We start from the raw sequence: 22,736 nt of genomic DNA, 5'->3' as shown, positions 1-22,736 counted from the left end.
GAACGGAAGCTGAAAGGTGGAAGGGCACTGGCGGTGGGAGGCCACATTAGGCAAAGCGAGCCTTGGTTTAAGAACAGCTTTCGTTTAAGAATGGACTTCCGGAATGGATTAAGTTCGTAAACCGAGGTACCACTGTATAGTGCTTAACCCTGGTTAACATGAACCAAGGTTTGCAAAAACACTTAGAACCTGGTTTTACCTATTCAGTCACAAGTTACCATGCCTTAGTCATTCAGACTTAATGCTTAACTGTGATTTAGGAAAACAAACTTTTAAGTTTTGGACAGCATTGTGCTTTTATGTTTTCCTGGACATGTCAACCAATTGTCTTAAATACAATTATGTGGGGTGTATATGCCTGTTCATCGCTACATATGAACCAACAACCAAATATGGATATTACACTATATATGTTGCCAAATCTGGATTTTATCTATTAATATATATTGTCTTAGGGCAGGCATTCTGTCATAGCTTTAGCTGTGCTTTATATATACGCATTGTGACTCCATGTTGCACACCTACTACAACTGCAGCCACACACATTTATGTGGATAGACAAAATGGATGGCTATTTCTCTCTCTCGCTCTATGCTAGGGGCAGCAAATTGGACAAAAATATTTGCTGTAGGTTATTCAACTGTGATACCTCGGGGGATTCAAGATGTGCTACATCTGGTGTCTGCTCAGGTTTTATGAGATAATTGCTCCCTAGCCCACCTAAAAACATGGCGTAACGGAGGGGTTTGCTTTCTAAATTTAAAAAACATGGAACGGGCAGGAATTGAATCAGTCACGTCTCGGTGGCATTGATAGTATGGGGCGGTGCTGGTGGGTATAAATAAGGAAACAAACAGCAATGGTGCAATAAGAACAGGATTAATCTAAGTGTGATTAATTCCGTGTCAGATTAAAATGGATATTGCCAGCTGTATCGGATCCATTCTGCTGAATTATTTCTGCCTGTCACTTCTGGGTCCCCTCCCCTTTGCCCAAATGGCCCTCTGTGGTGGATAAACCTTCAGGAGAGTTAATTGTCACATACATGGGTTTAATCACAATGTCCGCGGAGTTTGGGGGCCTTGCCTTCAGCGATCCATGACTAATTGTTGTGGTAATTTTTCAATCATTAACAGGAGCGCATATGCTGCTGACAAATCCCATGGCACCTACTAAAACCCCACTGGCAAGATGAGCACACGCCTTTGCAAAGGCCACCAGACCCTTCCCCACTGAGGCCATTATGCTGCCATTAATATCTTATAAGCATGTGCCCGTTTCTTTCAGAAAAGGAAGGGCCTCTCCCAGAGAGGGGGGGGCCCGTTTTTGTTTATCCTCAGTATTTCAGAGGCAAGATGAGGTGGCGGCGAAGCGGAGGCAAGAAGGGAATTAAAACTCCATCTGGGACAGCCTAGCTGACGGCCTGTTCTGTATTCAGCTGGTTCCTCATTCATTTGCGGCGGAGCTCCTGCATTTCGGCAAGTGCCCTTTCTTTGAGCTTCGGCTGTACTAGAGATCTCCATGGCAACCGCTGGTGCTCATCTGCTGCGCCATACTGCAGCTTCCCCTCTGCTCAATTCTCCAGCCTCCCCGTGTCAGACGGGGCATGCTATATGCACGGGTGGGACGAGACCTTGCCTCGGGGAGTCCTCAAGCTGACTGAAGTCTCATTCTAATCACCTTCTAATACCAACGAACGGGATTACGCTGCGTGTGCAGGCGTGTGTGTGTGTGTGTGTGTATTTATTTATTTTTAAAAAAACCTCCACCCTTTTTCTTTGAGATTGCGCTTTATAAAATAAAAACGCTTACAGCTTTCTCTGCAACTCGAAAGGAGGGAGAGCAAAATGCAGCAGGGAGCACTCCTGCAACAAAGGCATGGCTTATTAAAAGTTGATCTTGCTGCAGAGTTAGGTGAGGTGTACACACACACACACACAAACACCCCCACTGAACAGATTGCTCCTTTACCTCAGCTGTCAGGACGATTGCCTGGGGAGCTGGGAGACCTGGGTTCCAGTCACCCCTGTGACTCCTCGTTGTAAATTAATTTATTCATTGGCACGCAGGCCAATCTGTGATACTTGAGGCATATGGCACCCTCTGCTGGTTCATATGCACTCCTAAGGGGGGAACACCTTATTTGTTTAGTGGGCGAATATGAACCTTTCCAAGTGTACTTCTGGGAATTCTGTTTGTTTGCTTTTTAATCAAAGGAATGGACTGCTGTCCATTTCAAGACGCTTATACAGGACACAACCAGGGGCGGGGAGAGTCTTCAACATTTCCATTGTAGATATTTCTGCGGCGCAATGGGTCAGTGCTTCTGGCTGTTAACCAGAAGGTTGGTGGTTTGAGCCCAAACAGGGAAAGCTGTGGGCAGGATTCCTGCATTGGATTAGGTGACTCTCGGGGGCCCTTCCAATGGTACAATTCTATGGAGATAAGTTTACAAACTAGGTGTGATGTCTCCCATGCTGCATTTTAAGTAACTGTTATATGTAGTGGCTTTTTTCCAGTTAAAGGGCATGCATACGAACCGGTAGTTGTGAATTGTGATAAACATGCTGTGTCACTGTGATCAGTTTCTCGATCTATAAAAAAGGCAATTGTGCAAACCTGTCTGTGCATACCAGGAATGGGAGGAGGGCAGGACATGAAAACGGAGGGCAGAGGGAACCACATGAAGACATCAAACCTATTCAGGTGTTCAGTTGTATCTGTGGAATGCAGGGCCACACTCAACATTAAGCAAGAAGATCCACAAGGGAATATTAAGCTAAACAAGGTTATAGTCCTTCCCACTATCAGGATACCTGGTTGCAGGGAGGACTGCAACTGCATTCAGCCGAATGAGCTCACAATACCCCTTTAGTCCTTCCTGTACAGTCAGGGGTGGAGGGGTCAAGACTAATGTTCCCCCATTTTTACAACTGAAAAAAATCTGAATAGGGCTATATTTTTAAGCATAAAGTACCAAGCAAGAATTATTCCTAAACTAAAGAAGTAGAAATCAAAGGGGATAACCAATGTGGTACCCTTCAGAAGCTGTGGACTACAGCATCCATAATCCTTGGTGGCATGCTGTAGTTTACAGCACCACCTGTCTGTGGCCATGTAAACTACAGCATGATGACATTTAGTGCCATATTATATATGCAGAAGCGACAGAATGGCAATAAAGGGTTAAAAACGACACACCGCTCTCCACTTCCTTGAGAAAGGTCTGTTCCTATTCCAAAAACACTGCTAAGAGTTTTGTTAGAGGTTCATGAAATTTCTAATCCTTCTCGTGAGACAAAGGTGGGGTGGGGAGATGGGCCATTCCTCTTCTGGCCTGCTCTGACAGGCTCTCTGAGGAAATGGAAAGATCAGCTATGACAAGTATGCCACCTCTCATTTCTGTGTTAAATGGCACAAAGCACAGTGAATTTGCAACACTGCACCTAAATCCCCACTTTTGATATTTATAGATTATGCTAGAAGTTATAGGCTTATTAGGAAAGGCTATAACAAAAGTGAAAATTATTCTTTATTCTGTTTTACAAATATGTTAAGTTTGTCACCACAATGCAAGGGCCTGTAATAAAAGGGGGGTGGGGATAGCTGGTGAGGGGAGTCTTTTAGAATATTCTCCCTTTCTCCTAGTCAGAAATAAATGAAGACAATATGGAATAATATGCAGGACTTGCAGGTTTAACACACAGAATAAGAGAATGAGAATAACATATGTATATAAAGAGGAGTGGGAAATATTTACTGAATATATGAAAAATAATTTTACACAGCTGAAAACACTGGCAGCATTAAGATAAATTCAACAGTGTGATTGTTGTTTAAATGATGTGAAATGGAGAACTGACTTAAATGGTTGGAGTAAAATATGCAGGAATGGAAGACATGGTAAAATGAACCATGGAAGTAGGAGAAGGGAAGTCACTGGGTATTTAAAAGTATGTAAAATGTTTATTTTGAAATGTAAAATTGAAAACTTAATAAAAATGGTTTAAAAAAGAAAAGAAAAGAAATAAATGAAGACACCAAGATATACATTGTCCCTTGGTTCATTTCTAGATGTAGCAGGGTGCTGCCATCTTATGGCTGAATTAGCACTGGGATAGGGTATCTGTGGTCTTGCATATGTTCCTGGACTACAACTCCCATCAATCCTGACCACGCCAACTTGGGCCGATGGGAATTGGAGTCTAACAACATCTGAAGGGCCACAGTTTCCCTGTTCATGAATTATATTGTGTGGATTACATGTCCAAACACTAATCTATGAGGGAGGGATGCCTTCTAAAACTTATGAAACATCACAAAAATTCTTAACAACTCACAGCTAACTACTGTACTGACTTTTGATCTACCAGGGTGGGGTGGGTGTTTTGTTTATAGATGTGTATCTCCTTGCTATAGTTTATGTCAGAGCAGTGGGTAAAGGGAGCAGCCTTGCTTTGCATTTTGATAGCTCCTTCACAAGAGGTGCAGCTATATAAACCGGTGACTGATCCTTGGCAAGCACCCTATGAATATTTGGGTGCAAAGGGATTGCAGCAGTGATAAAAACTATCTACCTTTTTTTTTAACCTTAAGCACTGCAGTCACAGTTGGTGCAAGAACATTATTAGGTGGGATAAAAATTGTACGAAGCAAAGGAGCACATAGCAGCTCAGCTAAGCATATGCACAGCCAAACAAAGATTTTCAAGCCATTCAAAGCATTGTTTGATGAGGAATCCTAAATCCGATGACGCTTAAATGGGGAGGGGAACAGAAAGAGTCTGGATTCAAAAAGAGATTGATCTTATAGAGCAGGATGGAGGGCAAAATTTGAAGTAATATATATCAGTGATTTTTCAGGCAGTGCAGCGTATGACAGCGATTCTTCCAGGGAGCTGTAGGTTTCCTTAGAAGCTTATCAGGGGTAATAGTGAACAATGATCGCATGCCACGACCAATCTTGCCCTCCAATGTACAGCCAAAGGGAAGTTTTGGATGCATTCAAAGGTACTGGTATTCAGCTGTTAGACTGGGTTACACAAGTATATAGCACCCTGATCTCAGGTGGATCACAGCAATGGTATCACCACATTTACCTTTGGTAGTTGTGTGGAAGAGGAAATTTCAGCAAGTGTAGATTTTCTCATTTCTGCTTCTGAGTGGACCTGCATAGTATTGGGAATTCTAATCTGAAGTGGCCATGCTGAAAGAAGGGTGGTCTTCATTCTGGATTAATTAATTAATTTTAGTTCCCCTGCCTTGTCCATCATCAGCCCTTGTTCCACACACCAAAACTGCCATTTATAATGTTCCTAAGTGACAGTCTCTGTGGGTACTGATGCAAAAGAAGTGCACCATAAATACATAGCCTCCAGCCCACTGTGTTCAAGCTAATCTCCATTAGCTGTTATTTGTACAAGCATATGATACCTTGTGTAGTTCTGGCAGATATGTGTATTTAAATACATGCAAACTACCCTCCCAAGTTGTGCTTTGGCATAAATTTGCAAGCTTGCTCCAGATGTCCAGGTGATATCTATAGCCAGAGCTGCTTCTGCAAAGATTTGGCTAGTGAGCCAGCAGTGGCCCTCCCTGGAGAAGATAAATCTGATTACTGTCACATGTGCTTTCACTCATGTCCATGCTAAAATATTGTAATGCACTCTATGACATATGTGGAGTTGCTTTCCAAAGAAAATCCAGAAATTCAGAAACCACAACTGATAACTTTTGTGCAGAATGCAGCTGCCAGGTTGCCAAGCCCAAATCGAAGTGCTATTTTTGACTTTTAAATCACTTAACAGCTATTGGGTCCAGGACTACCTGCACCCATGTGAATGACTGCTTGCACCCATATGAGACTGAAAGCCCATTAAGAGCTTCAAAAAGGGCTCTACTACACAGCTGGCTTTTATCCAAAATCAGGCTGATGAATACATGAAATAGGACTTTCTCCCCAGTGATACCATATGTTTACAGCACATTCTCCCACACCAAAGAATCCTGATAACTGTAGTTAAGGTGCTGGGAATTGTAGCTCTGTAAGGGGTAAACTATAGTTCCCAGAATTATTGCTTTAACCATATAGCGTGTATGCAGCAGTCTCTGGAATTCCTAGCATTCCCTTCTTCATCAGTTTTTTTGGTTCCCTCCTCTGTACACAGGCAGATGCTAAAAACCATGTTTTCCCATTGAGTTATGGTCATTGAGGATGTTGTCATAGAATCACAGAACTGCAGAGGTGGAAGGGGCCCTGAGGATCATCTAATCCAACCCCCCGCAAAGCAGGAATATGCAGCTGTCCCATACTAGGATCGAACCTGCAACCTTGGCATTATCAGCACCATGCTCTAACCAACTGAGCTATCCACGCACTGATGATCTCTTGATATTTATCACTTTGCTGTTTAGTAAGGTATTGCTGTATTGCTTTTTGAATTTCAATAATGGTGATTTTATTGTTTTATTTCTTTTTAAATCTTGCATGTGACACTTGGGGAGCTGTTAAGCTGACAATCTGACCCCCCCCCAAAAAAAACTTTAGCCCAACCTAAACTTAGCAAAATTATTCTATAGCAAGCACTTCAACATAATACTTAGTATTCCACCCACATGTAATTAGTCATACCTGTCGGTCTTCATCCAAAGGTTTTAGCTGCATAACATTCCACGAGAAACTGCAGTTTAACGTGACTTTTCAGCATGGGAACCACCCAGCAAGAACTCTGCATATGAAATATGGTCTGATATGACCACCTACATGTGGGTTTTGTGCTGCTCCTACTTGGAAGGGCCTTTTTTTCTGTAAAATCTGCAATGCAATGTCAATGATGCATTAGGAATTCCAGTCACTGACGGTGCAGAACAAAAGTGGCTAATATAGTCTGCACTACAATGAGTCACAGGAAGGATTTCCCTTCCATCTACTTGTTCTTTTGGAATAATTCATTAGCTAAACGTTTTATGTGCCACAGTCAGTCACACTCTGACTCAGACACTTCCCCCGCCCCGCAATCTCCAAATCCTCAGTACTTGCCTGCACTCAAAACATGTTCTGGAAAACAAGTTAATGTGAGGTTTATTTGTTTTTAAAAACCTTTGATTATAATAGTGAGATAAATTCTCTTTGGCACAAATGGAGGGAAAAGATAATTTTTTTATCTTACTGCCATAGCAGTTAGGATACTTGGGAGTCAGGAAGGCTTTTCGCCCTACGATTACACATACTATATTCACAAAACCATCACATTTGCAGCCTACTGCATTTCACACACACCTCGTTCCTTGAATTTCACCATGATTCATTTTTCACTATCATTTTAAGCACAAATTAAAATTTTGCACATTTTGTATATTACCGCTCAGGCTTGGTACACACACACAAAAGCTCTTGTTTTGGTGATGGGTGTGGCAGATGAAACATTGTAATCTCTCTAGCTGATCAAAATTCAACGAGGAAGGGAAGTGGAAGCAATACATATGGGAGAAAATGCTCCATAAACACGTGTCTATTGTATGTTCCAATCTGTACTAGAGTTCTTTGGAAGTGTGCCATTAAATTTCAGACTGCCAAGAAGTGCTGTCACACCACCTGAATGTTACCTATATCAAAATTTTGATCTTTGAAAAGCTAGCATATCAGGGAGCGTTCTGACCTATCATAGACGTAATAGTGAGATGTCTCTTGTCTTCCTTTAGATGTTACAGGTGGTGGCATTCCAACAGTGTTTGAAATTAGCCAGGTGCCAGGCGTGTTTTGCACCTGGGCTTGGACCACTTGCGACCAAGTGAATATGCCTGGGCACCTGGATGGCACCTGACATCTCCACCATCTGGGGATTATTGGATCTGGACTGTTTTCACACACTAATACGCCATCCTGTAGATGTCTATCAGTTATAATTTATCTGCACACTCAGAATGAATTTCTGGAACCAAAATGCTTTTTTCTGAGCAGCCTGAGCAGGAGCAGTCACCATTAAGAAAAAGAGGTTGGAATAGGCCAATACTGTAAATATGTGGACTGTCCCTGGATCATAGGACTTTTCTTCTTTAAGTTCTCAAAGCTCTTAACCTAGGTCAAGGTTGCCATCTGAACTAGCCAGATGTTCAACTGAGACTCAATCACAGTCAGTCCATCATTTGAAAAATAAGACTTTCGAGCCGCCTTCCCCAAAATGGCAACTAGGCACTCCATTCTGGTGACTGCAATCTTGGTTTAAGGAGCCATTTGGCACCTAGCTTAAATACCTGAGTTTCCAATATGAAGCCGACATCTGCATTCTGAAGTGGAACACTGCATCTGGCTGTTGCTAAATCGCTCTCGCTCTGCTATTGAGACAAATTCAAGCTACACCTTGCAACATTCTGTGTTGATTTAATATTACAGGCCATAAGGCAGGGAACTAGGAATATGCAAGCAAACAGGTACAAACTGATTTACTCAGGTCTTCCCAAATGTACGTTTGCTGTCCGGACAGCTCATGCTCAAACACCTTGCAATCTTGCTAATTTAAGCACGCACACCCCTTTTTGGAATTCTAACTGGCCCTAACTTTTTTTGGATCATTTTAGGCATGTGAACGTCATATGATGAAGACAGACAAAACATTTTATTTTTTTTAGAGTAGTGGGGCTCTTCTGGAAACATCTCGCTGCACTCAGTTCAATATATGCTTATTCATCTCCAGGACTCAGCTTTGGAGGCAAAATAAAAAGTTTTTTTAAATTATTTTTTTATTTACAGCAGAAGCTGACTATGGACAGCACTTATCAGTTCCCAAAAGGTCACCAAGAACTCTTCTTTCAACCTGGATCCCAAGATAGTTTTGTACTTATTCATTTTCTTTTTTTAAAAAAAGGATAATAAACATAACACAAATATACAGGCAACGTTTTTTTTATAAGGTGGGTGCCCCAATTTAAGAATGAGAAAGATGGACTGCTACACCAGCGTTTGATGCACTTGTATGGGCATCTCTTTTTTCAGCTCCAGGAGAAACCCTGGAGTCCATTATGAGTGCCCCTTTTATATTTGTCTTTATTCCCTATTCAGCTCACTCTTTGCCCTAGATTCTTTTGGGTGGGGAGAAGAGAGGGTGCTTCACTACACAAAAGTCCTGCTTTGATTAGGAGCTCCAATTAGTTGCATATCTGATCCTTTCTTGCTCCTACAAGATCATAAGTCTAAGGGCAACGACCACACCGAGGGCCTAGGAAGAATGCGGGAGTTTTCTTCTGCTCTTAAGATACACCTCTTGCCATGCAAAAGACGTGCATTGCAAGAGAGGGAGGTGAGCCATCAAAAGGTCAGGCTCACCTTAGGCTGCCAGCGGATGCTGCAGAAGAGGTAAAACAAAATTGTGCCAATCAGCCTAGGAACAGCTTCTTCACCCACTAGACTAAGAAAGACACTTAACATTTATTTCCAGAAAGAAAAAGGAGGGGGGAAACTCAGAATGTCAAGGCTTTGGTCTATTCAGACAAGCATTAAAAAAAAAAAAATCTTTGGAACATTAGAACATTTCTGTGAGCCTACTAAAATAGCATTAATTCTATCTCTTTTTTTTTAAAGCATTATATAGCAGGACCTCTTATGTTGCCTGCACTATTCAGTATAAAAGCTCCCTGTAACTTCATTGTAATGCAGACGCCCAGTACTTATTGGTGCTTCTTATATAATCATCAGATTGCATAACCTAATTGTGTCTGAAGTGCTCATGAAAAATGAGACATCACTTTAAAATTGGTTAATAATTCATTGGTGCTATTTAGGTGGAAAAAATACTTTTAAGCATCTGGAGCAGCTGACACTTTTTATTGACTTGTTCATTTGAAATGGGCTGAATACTAGTAATAAATATTTGGCCTCCATCTTTCACTGTTGGACAAGGGCCCTTCAGTCCCTGAAAGAGTCAGGCATGTGAGACTATTCCAGCTTCTTTCTTACATTTGGTGCTGAGAAATGTTTTTAAATGATTAGGAATACAGAAAGCAGCCTTGTAGCAAGTCATGTTATTGATCCATTGATCCAGGACTGTCTAACCAGTGTGGAGTAGTGGTCAGTGTGTTGGACTAGGACCTGGGAGACAAAAGTTCAAATCCCCATTCAGCCATATAGCTCACAGGATGACCTTGGGCCAGTCACAGTCTATCAACCTAAGTTGCTTCACATGGTCGTTGTGAGGTTGGGGGAGAACTGTCTACAACACCTTGGAGGAAAAGATGGCTAGAAACACAATAAATATAGAATACTCTAAGTGACAACAATTTGTCGGGTTCCCAGGTATGGATTGTTCCTGACATGGACTACCCAACCTGACATGGACTACCCTTTTCTAATGAGAGCACTAAGCAGAGGGCAGGCGAAGTTTAGCAAGTTGACACAAACCTTGCTTTTTTACCACTTTCTTCCACCCCAACAGGGAGCAGACCCTGTTCAGATCCTTCCCAACTCAAACCAATATTCTAATGGTTGCGGAGGCATTGGCCGGGAGGCCTCACTCTGCCTCCTGCCAGCCGTCGCTCCAGGCTCCTCTTGCTCGCTCTGCAGCTCCTCCGCGGCTTCCTTGTGCCCCAGAAACCAGCGCCAAGATGCCATCCCAGCTAGAACACGCCATGGAGAACACCATGTTCACTTTCCCCAAATTTGCGGGTGACAAGAACTATCTGACGAAGGAAGATCTCCAGCAGCTGATGGAGAAGGAGGTCCCTGGATATATGGAAAACCAGAAAGATCCGATGGCCATCAACCCGATCGTGAAGAATCTAGAAGAGTGTCGGGATGGCAAAGTCAGCTTTGAGGGCTACCTCTCTCTCATTACTGGGCTCACCAACGGATGCAACAAGTATTACGCAACAAGATGAAGCCAACGGGTGTCAAGAAGTATTGACGGGATAGCATGCGTGATCTCGCACCCGGAGCACTGGCGGCGCAGCTGGGCTCACGGTGCCGATAACCCCAGAAAAGCTTACATGCCTAACCCTTCCAGAGCCGACTGTTCCTGCTTAAAAATAAACGGTCATGTCGTGCCTCCAACCTAAATAATAACACGACTGCGGCTGTGTGCCTTTGAAGCACCATTGATACACGCAGACCATCTTTACCTCAAAGGATTCTGGGCGATGGAGTTTCTTTGACGGGGGAATGTGATTTGGATGTGCTTTAAAGTTTACAGCCTTCCCATTTACGTGCAGAGTAATCCAGACCCTAACAAACACCTCCCTGTCCATTCCTTCTGTGAAATCCCAAAGCTTTGTTGGCAGGGATGTGTCAGCCCCTTTTCTTTCCTCAGCCATGCCCTCTCCTTGGCCGTGAAATAAAACATTTTTCTAAAAAAAAAAAAAAAAACCCAATCTTCTAATCACTATCCCCCTGTCCCAATACCCTTCTCTAGTACTTCAGCGACATCAATCCCTTCCCACAACCCAAACACACATACATCTGGCTTATCAAGTACACACCACCTCATATTGAAAAATAAGGATCAGCCACACTTCTGGACTCTTTACTGGCCAACATGCTTTGGTCTCAGTTCCATGCTACAGTGTGGCTGCTCTGTTCAGAATCCAAGATGACTTCCCATCCAACAAAGTGAAATACTTCTGTATTTCTCAGCCCATCTCCAGGCCTTTCGAGAATTGCAAAATCCTTGACAAGGGCTTTTCTATACAATATGCTGGTTCCAGACTTGGTTCTCTCATTGTTTTCTTCTCACATTGATTTCACTGGGAACTAAGTGCAACTTAGTCTGGATTCAACCTTGTATCTTCCGAATGCAATAAATGCATGCTTATTTCCTATTTATTGCACACAGTCTTCACATTTTCCTTTTTGGCGCATGGATGTCAACCACCTTGTGACAGGTGGGTAGCCGTGCTGGTCTGCCATAGTCGAAACAAAATAGAAAATTCTTTCCAGTAGCACCTTAGAGACCAACTGAGTTTGTTCTTGGTATGAGCTTTCGTGTGCATGCACACTTCTTCAGGTGTGTATCTGAAGAAGTGTGCATGCACACGAAAGCTCATACCAAGAACAAACTCAGTTGGTCTCTAAGGTGCTACTGGAAAGAATTTTCTATTTTGTTTCAACCACCTTGTGAAAATGTGATGCCTCCTGTAGACTTTCATTACTTGTTGTGAGAGCTATATAGAATGGGGTTCCTTTAGTGTCGTGAGAATCTACCGGGTGTTACTTGTATATATGTGTGACAATTCCTTTGCTTACCTCTATTCCCACCTGTGCTATTTTGCCACTGAGCTATGCTTCCCTCCATCCCGGAACCTAACCACAGACTAATAATCCAAAATTTAGGAATGTGCTCTATACCCTCTTTGCTTCATGTATAACTTGCCCTAATTCCATGGGCTCAGGGTAGATTGCAGCAATTTCATCTAAGTTACCAGATACCAAAAAGGGCTTATAGCCACTTAATTGTATGGATGCTTGGATGATATTTCTTTAGATAGGTTTTTCTTAATTTGGTGACTGGCAGTGTAGTTTGCAAAACTTGTTTTTCCATAAACCATGGGTATCTTTGCACATATAGTTCCCTATAAATCTTTGCCCATTTCTTAATTTCCAAGAGACTATAGTTAAACAGATATGATCCCTGCCCACTTTATATCACCATGCATGCAAGTTTTCCCTAAATCCACTTCCAAGCTTTATCTGCATTGAAGACTTGTACTTTTGCATTCAGAAGCCCTGTCTTATGCTAAACTGCCAACTTGTCTGCTCGCTATGCAAGCAGAAGCAAAGCTGTGTACCACACGGAATCCCAGCAGAAGTTCAAGTGCCATTAGAGAACCACAACTTTCAGAAATCCAGCCTTCCTTTCAAACAAACAACTTACTTCTTAGAAAAAAGATGTAATGGGATTATCATACAACAAGACAATATTTGCTCCTCCTATGCAAACACACACAGATTGTGAGCAAGGCTATATTAATTCTTCCGAAGAATACCAAACTGCAGCATACATAATGGATGTGTCAGAAATGATAAAATCAGAGGAGTCAACATTTCCAAAACATTACAGGCTTCTCTTAAGACAAAATGCAAGCTCAAAAAAAAATCTCAGCGACAAATTAAATATAGGCATAAAGACAAATTACAAGGAGAAGGAGAAAACAAATGATGCATATGTTTTTAACACACTGTACGTGGGTGTAGCTATGAGCAACAGATAGTGGGAGAGCACAAACATTCACAGCTTCCACTGCCACCAACTTAACCACTGCCTTAAGTGAAGAGGAGTGATGGAGGTGAGTGGAGGATAATTGGGCAAGGTTAAGAGGCTGGCTAGTGAAAAGAAAAGGAAAAAAGTATATGGGGCAGCCTAACCATTCAATATCTAAGTGCAAGTTTAAAGGCAAGCTGGAGAAGATAAAGGGATTTGGTCTGGTTGGAAGAAAGAGAAGCAGAGGAGGAGGAATTGGGATGAGGGAGCAAAAAGGAACATACAGAAACATATGAAGCTGTCTTATTCTTTATCGGTCCCATCTTTCTCTGACGGGCAGCGGTTTTCTTAAGATCTCCGGCAGAGGCATTTTCCAGCCCAAGATCCTTTCACTGAATATATCTGAGATTGCATCAGAGACCTCCTGTATGCAAGGCACAGGAAATACCCAGGAGTGGATGACATGGTAGGATGCTGCTGCTGCTCACCTGATCTCTTCGGCGGTCACATCGCTACTGCTTACCAGAAAGTAGAGGGGGAGCGACAAGGTGGTGATGAAGCTGGCACGGTGCAAATGCACCAGCAGAACCAATGCGGCACTCGTGCCACTGAGTCTGCAATGTGCCACTCTCACTGCCGCCTCTCCCTGCTCCCCCTCTACCTCCGTCCCCAAGAAGAAGAAGAAATGTGACCGACTGAAGGGTAGGTGGGCCGCAACGCCCAACCATGCCAGTTGTGGAGAAGACGGAGCTACGGAGCTCTTAAAGACAAATGAGAAAAATCCTATTGAGGAAATCCTATCTATACACTCACTTTGTCAAATTGAATTCCATTGGGGCTTACTCCCAGCTAAGTGGCGTTAGGATTGGAGCCTTATGCACCTACGTTTTTAGGGTGGAATTCAACACAATGCTAAGGAGATGGTTCTGTCTTGCCCGGTTCTGCTTGCCTGGTGGAACAATCCCTCCCTGTCCTCCCCTGCCCACTGTTCTGGGGGTTCTCCCACTTCTCCATACCTGATTTGGAAAAAGCTCAGAGGGTACATGGAAGGAGCGGGGCGGGGCATCGTCCCTGTGTGCTAGCAGGAGCTTTCTTCGACTACCAGAACAGGCCTTCATGTTTATTTTTAAAATGTATAAACCATCTAAACCATCCCTTCATCCAAACCTGGATTCCAGGTTAGTATACAAACATATTTAAAGTTGCAAACACCTTATACAGCAAACCAACAGTGCAATGCAGTTGAGAAGTAAAAGCATACAACCAGCTGAAAATATCACTATCTAACATACCTGGGCATAGTGTATATGCCAACACACAGTGTTGGTGCCAGGTGTAACACCCTCAAGAGGGCATTCCACACCCCTCTCTCTTTTGTACACCCATGATGCACTTCTTCTGAGGGGAACCCACATGACATTCTCTTTCAGCCCTTGGGTAGGCAATACGTTGAAATAAGTAACTGAATATGAGAAATGAGAAATATCACTGCACCTGGCTCGCTGCCCAAAAACTTTCCCTCACAGTTTTGTTTTTGCCTTGAAAAACAACTCATTGTTCAGCCAGAAATCTAAGAAATGATCAACAAAATGACAGGTTTTTGTGGCACAGGTGTTAATTTATCAAACTAAGTTTTTCCCTTCTGGTTTTGCCACAGCCATTTTAGAAAGAAATTAAGAGCTGATTCACACATCACATTTCCATACAGACAGCCTGACAGGCAAGTCTTAAAAACGTACTATAAATCTATGGACAACTTTAAGAATTGATTCGCATTTTACTTTTTGACACGTTCAAGTGCCCTTGACACTATTTGTCCTTCACAGTGGCTCATAGTGAATATTTCTTATGCGGGAGTCCCCATGTGATGATAACCAGAATTTACTACTTCAGAGAGATTTTGTTCAAATAAAAGAGAACAAATACCAGCTGCCACCCCGTTTTGTTTTGTGCTACTGAACAAGAAAGAGATGACTTCCTTTTCTGTCCACCCTTACATTCAAGTGATAAGCAGCATAGTTCTGACATTCCCTTTTAGGACTGTGCTGAAGATCAAGTCAAGGTCAAAGTCGCATAGGTGATATACACAACTATTTGTTTACTGGCTTCTCCAGCCCAGTCAACCTGAGCTATATTTGCAAATGCCATCACCTGAATGGTTTGCCCCACATTCAAGACTGCCGGCTAGCTGAGCTTCATGGATTCTTCCAAATTCACCAAAGCCAGGCCCAACACACATGGTTAATCTCATCGACAGCAATGCAATGCAATGTCTTGTTTCAAAATCCCTACAGTAGTATTGAGTAATTGCATTTTCCAAACAGAAAGACGTTGCTATTGAGAAGATGGACCAGGCTACCTGCCTCACCTGTTGCATGACATCTGTGCAACTCATAAGACACTTTCTGCAAAGAAGATATAAGCTGCAAGACGCAAAGCATTAAAAGGTCTTTTCTCTAAAATACAGTCCGCAGCTTGATATATGCTTCAAAAGACTGCTTCTCCAAAATTTTGTTTGGAATGGATTCATAAATTAAACAAGTAAAATTATGCCTACAAGGTAACATTAGCATGCCTTTTCCATTAGCTACTGGTTAATTACTTACTATGCATGATGGATGGTTGTTCACGTGTCAGACTGAAAATTGCTTAACACGAGGGTGTGTAATTCCAGCCATCCTGAGTGTCATTTTATTACCATTAGTAGACAACATGAGCCATGCCATAGGCTATAGACAGCCTGTAATAAGTGCTAACAGTATTCAAAGTATGACACACATCTCTGGGCTTGTGCATGCTTCATATTGACAAAAAACAGCTTGCAGTCTGAAAGGTATGTCCCGAGACAGAATCCCCTACATTTACATCATTCAACATGTTTTTCTCTCTCGTTTCCATTCATTTTTTTGAATGCCAACGTTTTTTGAAATTTTGTATCACTGGGTTCACCCAACTCTCCACATTCATACTATCAACAGATTTAACATGTCTCCCTCCAAAAAAGGAAGAGGACAGGGCAATTTTCTTTGTTTTGCTTTAAATGGAAAGTTACATATATAGTCTGGTGCCACAACACATTGATGTTACAAATAACCAACCTCTGAAACTGTTATAAGAAGAAAAAGTGAAATCCCTTTCATGCTTCACTTATTCACGAACAACCCACAAATTCATTCTAAATGGTGATGAGCACCTTTCCTCCTAAACTGAGGGTTCATCCCCACGGTCAATCTCTGCTCCTGATGCCTTTGGAGCCTCTATAAAGTACAGCACAACTGAAAGGATAATTCCTGATTCTTCTATCTGCAGTTCCCAGCTTAGGGGAGACTAGGGCTCCGTTGTATCACACTGTATTTTAGGGCTGCCCTAAGCACCTTGGAAACACAACATGGCCCAGATGAGCTACAACCCTCCTTCTGGGCTTGCAGTTGCACTCTGGAGGTTCTCAGAGCATCTCTGGGCCAAGGCCCTACCCCCCCCCCGACCCCACCCTCAGGAGAGTCAGTATCTCAGCAACCACAAGTTTAGGTTTGCCAGCAAGAATAGCCAAAAATTTAAGAACCCCTGATTTTCACAATGAGCACGCAATGGAGCAGCCAGGGTTCAGATGTACCCAGATATGCCCATTCTGTGAGTTTAATGAACAACTTACCAAAACTTGCTCCCAGTACATTTCCAAGCACAACTCAAAGCGTTAGTGCCGACCTTTGAAGCCCTAAACAGCCTTGTCCCTGCATACCTGAAGGAGTGTCTCCACTCCCATCGTTCAGCCCAGACAGTGAGGTCCAGCTCCAAAGGCCTTCTGGCAGTTCTCTCACTGTGAAAAGTGAAGCTACAGAGAAGCAGGCAGAGGGACTTCTCAGCAGTGGCGCCCTCCCTGTGGAACACCTTCCCATCAGATGTCAAGGAGATAAATAACTACACTGAAGGCAGCCCTGTATCGGAAAGTTTTAATGTTTGACTTTTTATGTTTTTATATATGTTGAAAGCTGCCCAGAGTGGCTGGGGCAACCCAGCCAGATGGGCGGGGTATAAATAATAAAATTTTAATTAATTATTGTAAGAATCCCAGGTGGAGGGTCAGCTTAAGACATGGTGGGTAACCTGCAGCACAGGTAGCAGTAGCTGTCCAAGACATCCCTGAGGAAGGACAGGAGGGATAACAAGCCTGACTATGGCACAGAATCAGGTCTATATTCCTGCCTGCACCTCCCACACTGTCTGGCTCCTTAGGGATGAAACTGGCACCATTAATGGCAGGCGCTAATATGGTCTTCTTGCAAAAACGAAACAAAAAAACCCTTGCCTGCCCCTGACTTAAAAAACTCAGGCTGAAATGCTATGCACACTTAACCTGGGAGTAAGCACCACTGAAAACAGTGGAGCTTATTTTTGAGTAAACTTAAAACTAGGCTTAGGCTGCTACACTGGGATGTCCAGTTGCTTTCTTCTCAAGGTCAGGTATATTATACCAGTGTTTTTCAACCACTGTTCCGCGGCACACTAGTGTGCCGTGAGATGTTGCCTGGTGTGCCGTGGGAAAAATTGAAAAATTACTTTATATATAGTCAATATAGGCACAGAGTTAAATTTTTTAACATTTTCTAATGGTGGTGTGCCTCGTGATTTTTTTCATGAAACAAGTGTGCCTTTGCCCCAAAAAGGTTGAAAAACACTGTATTATACATTCATCATGCTAAGGTTGCCGTGTGTGAAAGCAGGACAAGGAACAGATTTTCCTTCCCGCAGTTCCAAATTTCACTGCAGGCCTGAGCCATGTGTTGTGAAGTTCACTTTCAGGCACAGGATAGAGAGGAAGCTGAATCACACTCTAGGAAGTGAGACACAAGGGTTGCAGAATCTTTAACCAAGAAGCCCAAAGAGAAAGAAAATCAGAGGCGGGGGAGAGCGACACCTGTTAAAGCTTTTGCCCTTCCTTTTCTCTGACTTTTCAGCGGTTCAGTGCATACTTCTATCCAAATGTAAGTGAAATCAAGGAAAGGTTTCTCAACAAATCAAAGAAAGGTTTCTCAGTAAAATACTCTTCAGAGCTGCATTATCTTTCGGAACACAAAGGATAAGAGGTCCGACAAAGAATCTATAAGACATGAAACAGTGCAACGAAATTCTTCACTCACAACTAAATGTTCAAAACTGGAAACCTCAAAAGGTTTGGAGACTTCACTGAAACCTGAAATGTCCTCAGGTTTCCCTCCAAGGAACAAACTCTTTTCATCATAAATTACATGTGACGATGCTCTGATGTTTCAAACTCGCTGGGGACAGGGATTGTGCCTTTTGATTTACCCTACCATATTCCCCTTATTGCTTATGTATAGGGAACAAGGCAACCGTTGCGTGAACAGGCACACTCCCAAGGCAAGCATTTCGTAACTTAAAAAAGGAAGAAGCGTAGCTAATAAGATTCCAATGCTCAGCTTCAATCTGTCATAATGTTTTGTGCGTGTGTGTTAATATAAAGACCTTTATTGGCAACTTTTTCGGTGCCTTGTCATTTTTTTAACCGACACATTAAACAAGCTGTTAGCTGGCCAAACAGTGACAACTGAAGGATGCTTTAGGATTTCCTGAAACCTTGAAAATACTGAGTAGAGTGGTATGTGCCCTGATCAGCGGCGCAGCATGTGTCGGGGGGGGGGGGTAACCAGGGTGATTGCAAAATTTTAGGGGCACGCCTCTGCCTGGCTCCCTGTAACTTCACCTCTCATAGTGAGGGAACCGCCAGAGGGTTCTCAGTGCTGGATCTCAGTGTCCAGGCTGAACGATGGGGGTGGAGATACGACTTCTGGTATACACCAAGTGGCAGCTAAACCATCAGGCTATTTGGACTGCTTCTATCCCAAATGGTGCATCTTTAAGAAGTGTGTTTGAGCTTGCTTTGCCCTGCCTCTCTCCCGATCTCTTTTCCTTTGTCATCTTTTAAACTGTAAGCCTGACGACTACTCCAAGCTCCTCTGGAAACCTTCTTGGGGTAAAAGTAAATAATTATGTGGTCCAGCCTCTTACATTAAAAACTGGCCTTTTTGGTAAGAAGTCCTTGCTCAAACTGAGTCCTGACACCTTCTGCAGAGATTCTACAGCCTTTCCAAAGCTGAGCAACCCTGTGTTGCACCCAAGGATATTCACACTTCTTTGGAGACAATACAATCTGTGCCTGGTTCCGCCTGCAAAACAAAATGAGCTCCCTCCCACTACACTGTGCATAATTGGGATTGAGGTGTGAGTTTCTGGTTTACCAATTAATGCGGTAACCTCGCGGTGCGGCACGCAGTGTCTGCTCTCTGTCTCCGAGCTGTTAGCAGGCACTGCTGCTAATGCAGATCTGTGGGTGTACGGCGAGCATGTGCTACGAGCAGAGGCAACGTGCTGGAACGTGAAACTGATTGCGCTTGAAGCCTTTGCTAATAGAGATGTCAATGAAGCAAAGGCTTTTTTCATACCTGAGTTCACCAGCTGCTGCTCCATGACTCCGCAGCCCAAGACTTCCATCCACTCTCCTTGGAAGTTGATCTCCATTTCAAAGGAAGGGTGAGTAAATGGGAAGTAGCAGTCCACCCATCTAATCTCGAGATCTGTGCCATATAAGCAGAAAAGGGGGGGGGGGGTGATTAAGATGCTTGCTTCTCCCACCCTTAGCAAAACTTGCCCTTCAGTTAGCAACATCAATTACTGCAAGCCACAGAAAACAAATAGAAAGCCAACTAATTTACAGCACTTTTTGTGAGTGCAAGGCAATAAAGCTTGGATATTGTGAAGAGTCGTTGTGGGGGGGGGGGAAGCACTCATGCCCTTTCTAATAGGAAAAACACTTTGGGCAACTCAGGCACCCTTTAAAACCAAATCAATCACTTGTCAAACTGCAGCAACCACCTGGCATGGCAGGAAAATGAGCCCAAGATTTTCCTGCAAAGCAGGTAATTCTGTTGGGCTCAGTAACCTGAAATGACCAACAGCTCCCCAGAGATAAAGAATCATGGAATCATTGAGTTGGAAAGGGGCAACCAGGGTCATCCAGCTCAACCCCTGCAATGCAAGAATCTTTTGCCCAACGTGGGGCTCAAACCCACAACCCTGAGATTAAGAGTAGCTTGTTCTACTAACTGAAACTTATTCTTATTCTTTTTTAAAGCTGTTAACCTTAATGACCTCTTTTAGCAAATCAAATCTCCATAGGGTGGCATGTGTTCTTTTGCACTATTTCACCCTTTTAAATGCTGTACAAAGTTCTTCCCCTCTGATTTGTGGCTCCGCTGTGACTATTTTACAGAGTTGCATAAAGAATTGAAAACTATTTAATCAAGTACTGTACAGATATATTTCCAATATATATACACAACAAAGCGCCATTAACCAAATGGTGAGGGGAAACTGACACACACCAAAGAGGCTGGATAAAGAAAATGGTCAGGGGGGGGGTCATAGAATTGGAAGGGACCCCAAGGGTAATCTAGTCCAATCCCCTGCAGTGCAACTTACAATTGAGTTGTAAGACTCTCGCTTTGCGCCACAGGTGAACCAAACCTCACCACTTTCAGACAGCTCTGGAAAAGCAGGATGGCAAGAAGAGAGCAAAAAGCAGCAGGCACTGGGCACCGGGCCAGAGGTGACATGTGGCAGAAGCCGGGGGTGCAGCTTTGCACAAGGAACCTGCCTCAGTGGAATGTTTTTCTCACTTATTCCTTATACCCTGCTTCTGCTTCCCAAGGGAAGTCCAAAGCGGCTTAAGAGCAAAACAAATATTTGCTGCATGCAGTACGTTTACAGCACTTGCAGATCTGTGGCCCTCCAGATAAAACTCCAGTTCCCATCAGCCCCCAACCAACACAGCAGGGGTGCCAATTTGAATAAAATATTGTGGGGGGGGGCCAGGTAAGCCCTGCCCCCGCATAACCGGTCACATGACGCTGCGCGCGTGCATGCGCGCGCACACACACACACCATTTGAATGGGAATGCCGATTAACTTTGTGAGGGCCGAGGCCCACATGACCCCTCGGAGTTGGCTCCTGTGCAACACATCCCATGGTCAGGGATGATGGGAGTTGAGGTCCAGCAACATTTGGAAGGCCACGGGTTATCCCAGCTGTGATTTATAGGAATAACAGGTAAAGGTGCATGGTAATAATTAATGGGTCAATGTGACTACAAAGGCTTATCAAGAGGGTTGTTGTTGTTGCTGCTGTTTTTTGCTCGAGTGGCTCCTGGTCTAGTACTGTACGAGATGTTCTTCGATGATTTATTTGCTATATTTGTACCTCTCCTTTCTTCCAAGACATTCAAGGCAGCATACATGGTCCTCTACCTTGATTTCATCTTCACAACAACCCTGTGAGGTAGGTTAGGCTGACAGATAGTGACTGTCCCAAGGTCATCCAGTAAGTGGGGAATTTGGACATGGGTCTTCTCAACCCTAGCCCCAACCATGCAGCCTGGCATATGCAGACAATTAAGGAAAAAAAATATTTTTTGTAGCAGTTAGCAGGTGATCTGTAAGTTTAAAATTTACACGATGTTAATATCTGTCTGTGTGTGTGTGTGTGTGTGTGTGTGTTGTAAACAGCATTGCCATTTTTTTTCTAATGAAATTGTGGTACGCAAGTATTTTTTTAAATAAACAAACATTATGACCGTGACACAACACATCCAATTCGTAGGGAGCACAAATCCGAGAGAAAGCCACAAACGCTTTGCGGTATACATTGCTTTGCCATGTTGCTGAAGATCAATTACATTTCTATACATATTAAAAGAAGTATGGATGAATGGCAATCCATTATCCAGCATTGTATTTACAAGGGAGGTAGCCTTAGGCAAGTCACTATTATTTTGGACTCAGCTGGATAACACCGGCCTTACCGGCTGCCAAGATTACTGAGAAAGTGAGGGCATGGGAAGAGCTTTGAAGGGCCATAGATCAGGGGTGGAGAACATGCTTTGCATGCTGAAGGTTCCAGATTTAAACCCCCACCCCCTGCCTCGGCTTCTCCAAAAAACTCCTGTAAAAGGCTCACACATAACCAGTCCAGAATTATAAAGCATAATAAAAACAGTCCGTAATTATGCAGTCCAATTAAAACCAATCTATAAAAGCAGCAGAGGTAAGATGAATCTTCAGAGGCCATTTAAACATCATACAGTAGGTGCTTGTCTTATCCCATATGGGATTGCAGTCCAGAAATATGAGGCCACTGTTTAAAAGTCCCTGTTTTGCTGGCCACTGGAAAGATTGCTTATTGCCCTGTTTACCTTCAGTGTAATGTTGTCATCAGCTTGCACACAAAAAACCAATACATTTTATCCAGGATCATGTACAAAGTGAGTTTCAAAACAGAGAGGTGATGTGGGTTGATTGTATAAAGCAAAAATTACAAGTATTCATACAAACCCCAAATAGGAAAATTATTGACAGTAAAAAAGGACTGTTAGACACCTTATTATTTGTGTAGGAGTTTTAATTACAATATTCTGTGCTAGATTTTCTGCTAAAAATAACTCTCTTTAACAGCTTCCAAACGTGCCAACATATTGCATGA

General features: G+C 43.0%; 2 protein-coding genes across 2 annotated transcripts in view; one reads left to right on the top strand and one right to left on the bottom strand.

Annotated features, from left to right (window-relative positions):
- Window positions 1–22,736, bottom strand: part of FARS2 (phenylalanyl-tRNA synthetase 2, mitochondrial) — a 190,507-nt gene that overhangs the window by 110,378 nt on the left and 57,393 nt on the right. The window contains exon 5 of the mRNA XM_033154506.1: window positions 19,645–19,776. Coding sequence (XP_033010397.1) covers window positions 19,645–19,776 — 132 coding nt within the window. The remainder of the gene's footprint in view (window positions 1–19,644; window positions 19,777–22,736) is intronic.
- On the top strand, window positions 10,482–10,868 carry LOC117049689 (protein S100-A10-like). The gene has a single exon (XM_033154507.1). It carries the CDS (start codon window positions 10,596–10,598, stop codon window positions 10,866–10,868), a length of 273 nt encoding a protein of 90 aa, XP_033010398.1. The 5' UTR covers window positions 10,482–10,595.

The sequence above is a fragment of the Lacerta agilis genome, chromosome 7 (assembly GCF_009819535.1).
Source record: "Lacerta agilis isolate rLacAgi1 chromosome 7, rLacAgi1.pri, whole genome shotgun sequence".
Lineage (NCBI taxonomy): Eukaryota > Metazoa > Chordata > Lepidosauria > Squamata > Lacertidae > Lacerta > Lacerta agilis.
The sequence above is the reverse complement of the archived record's forward strand: the minus strand, read 5'-3'. Positions and strand labels throughout refer to the sequence as shown.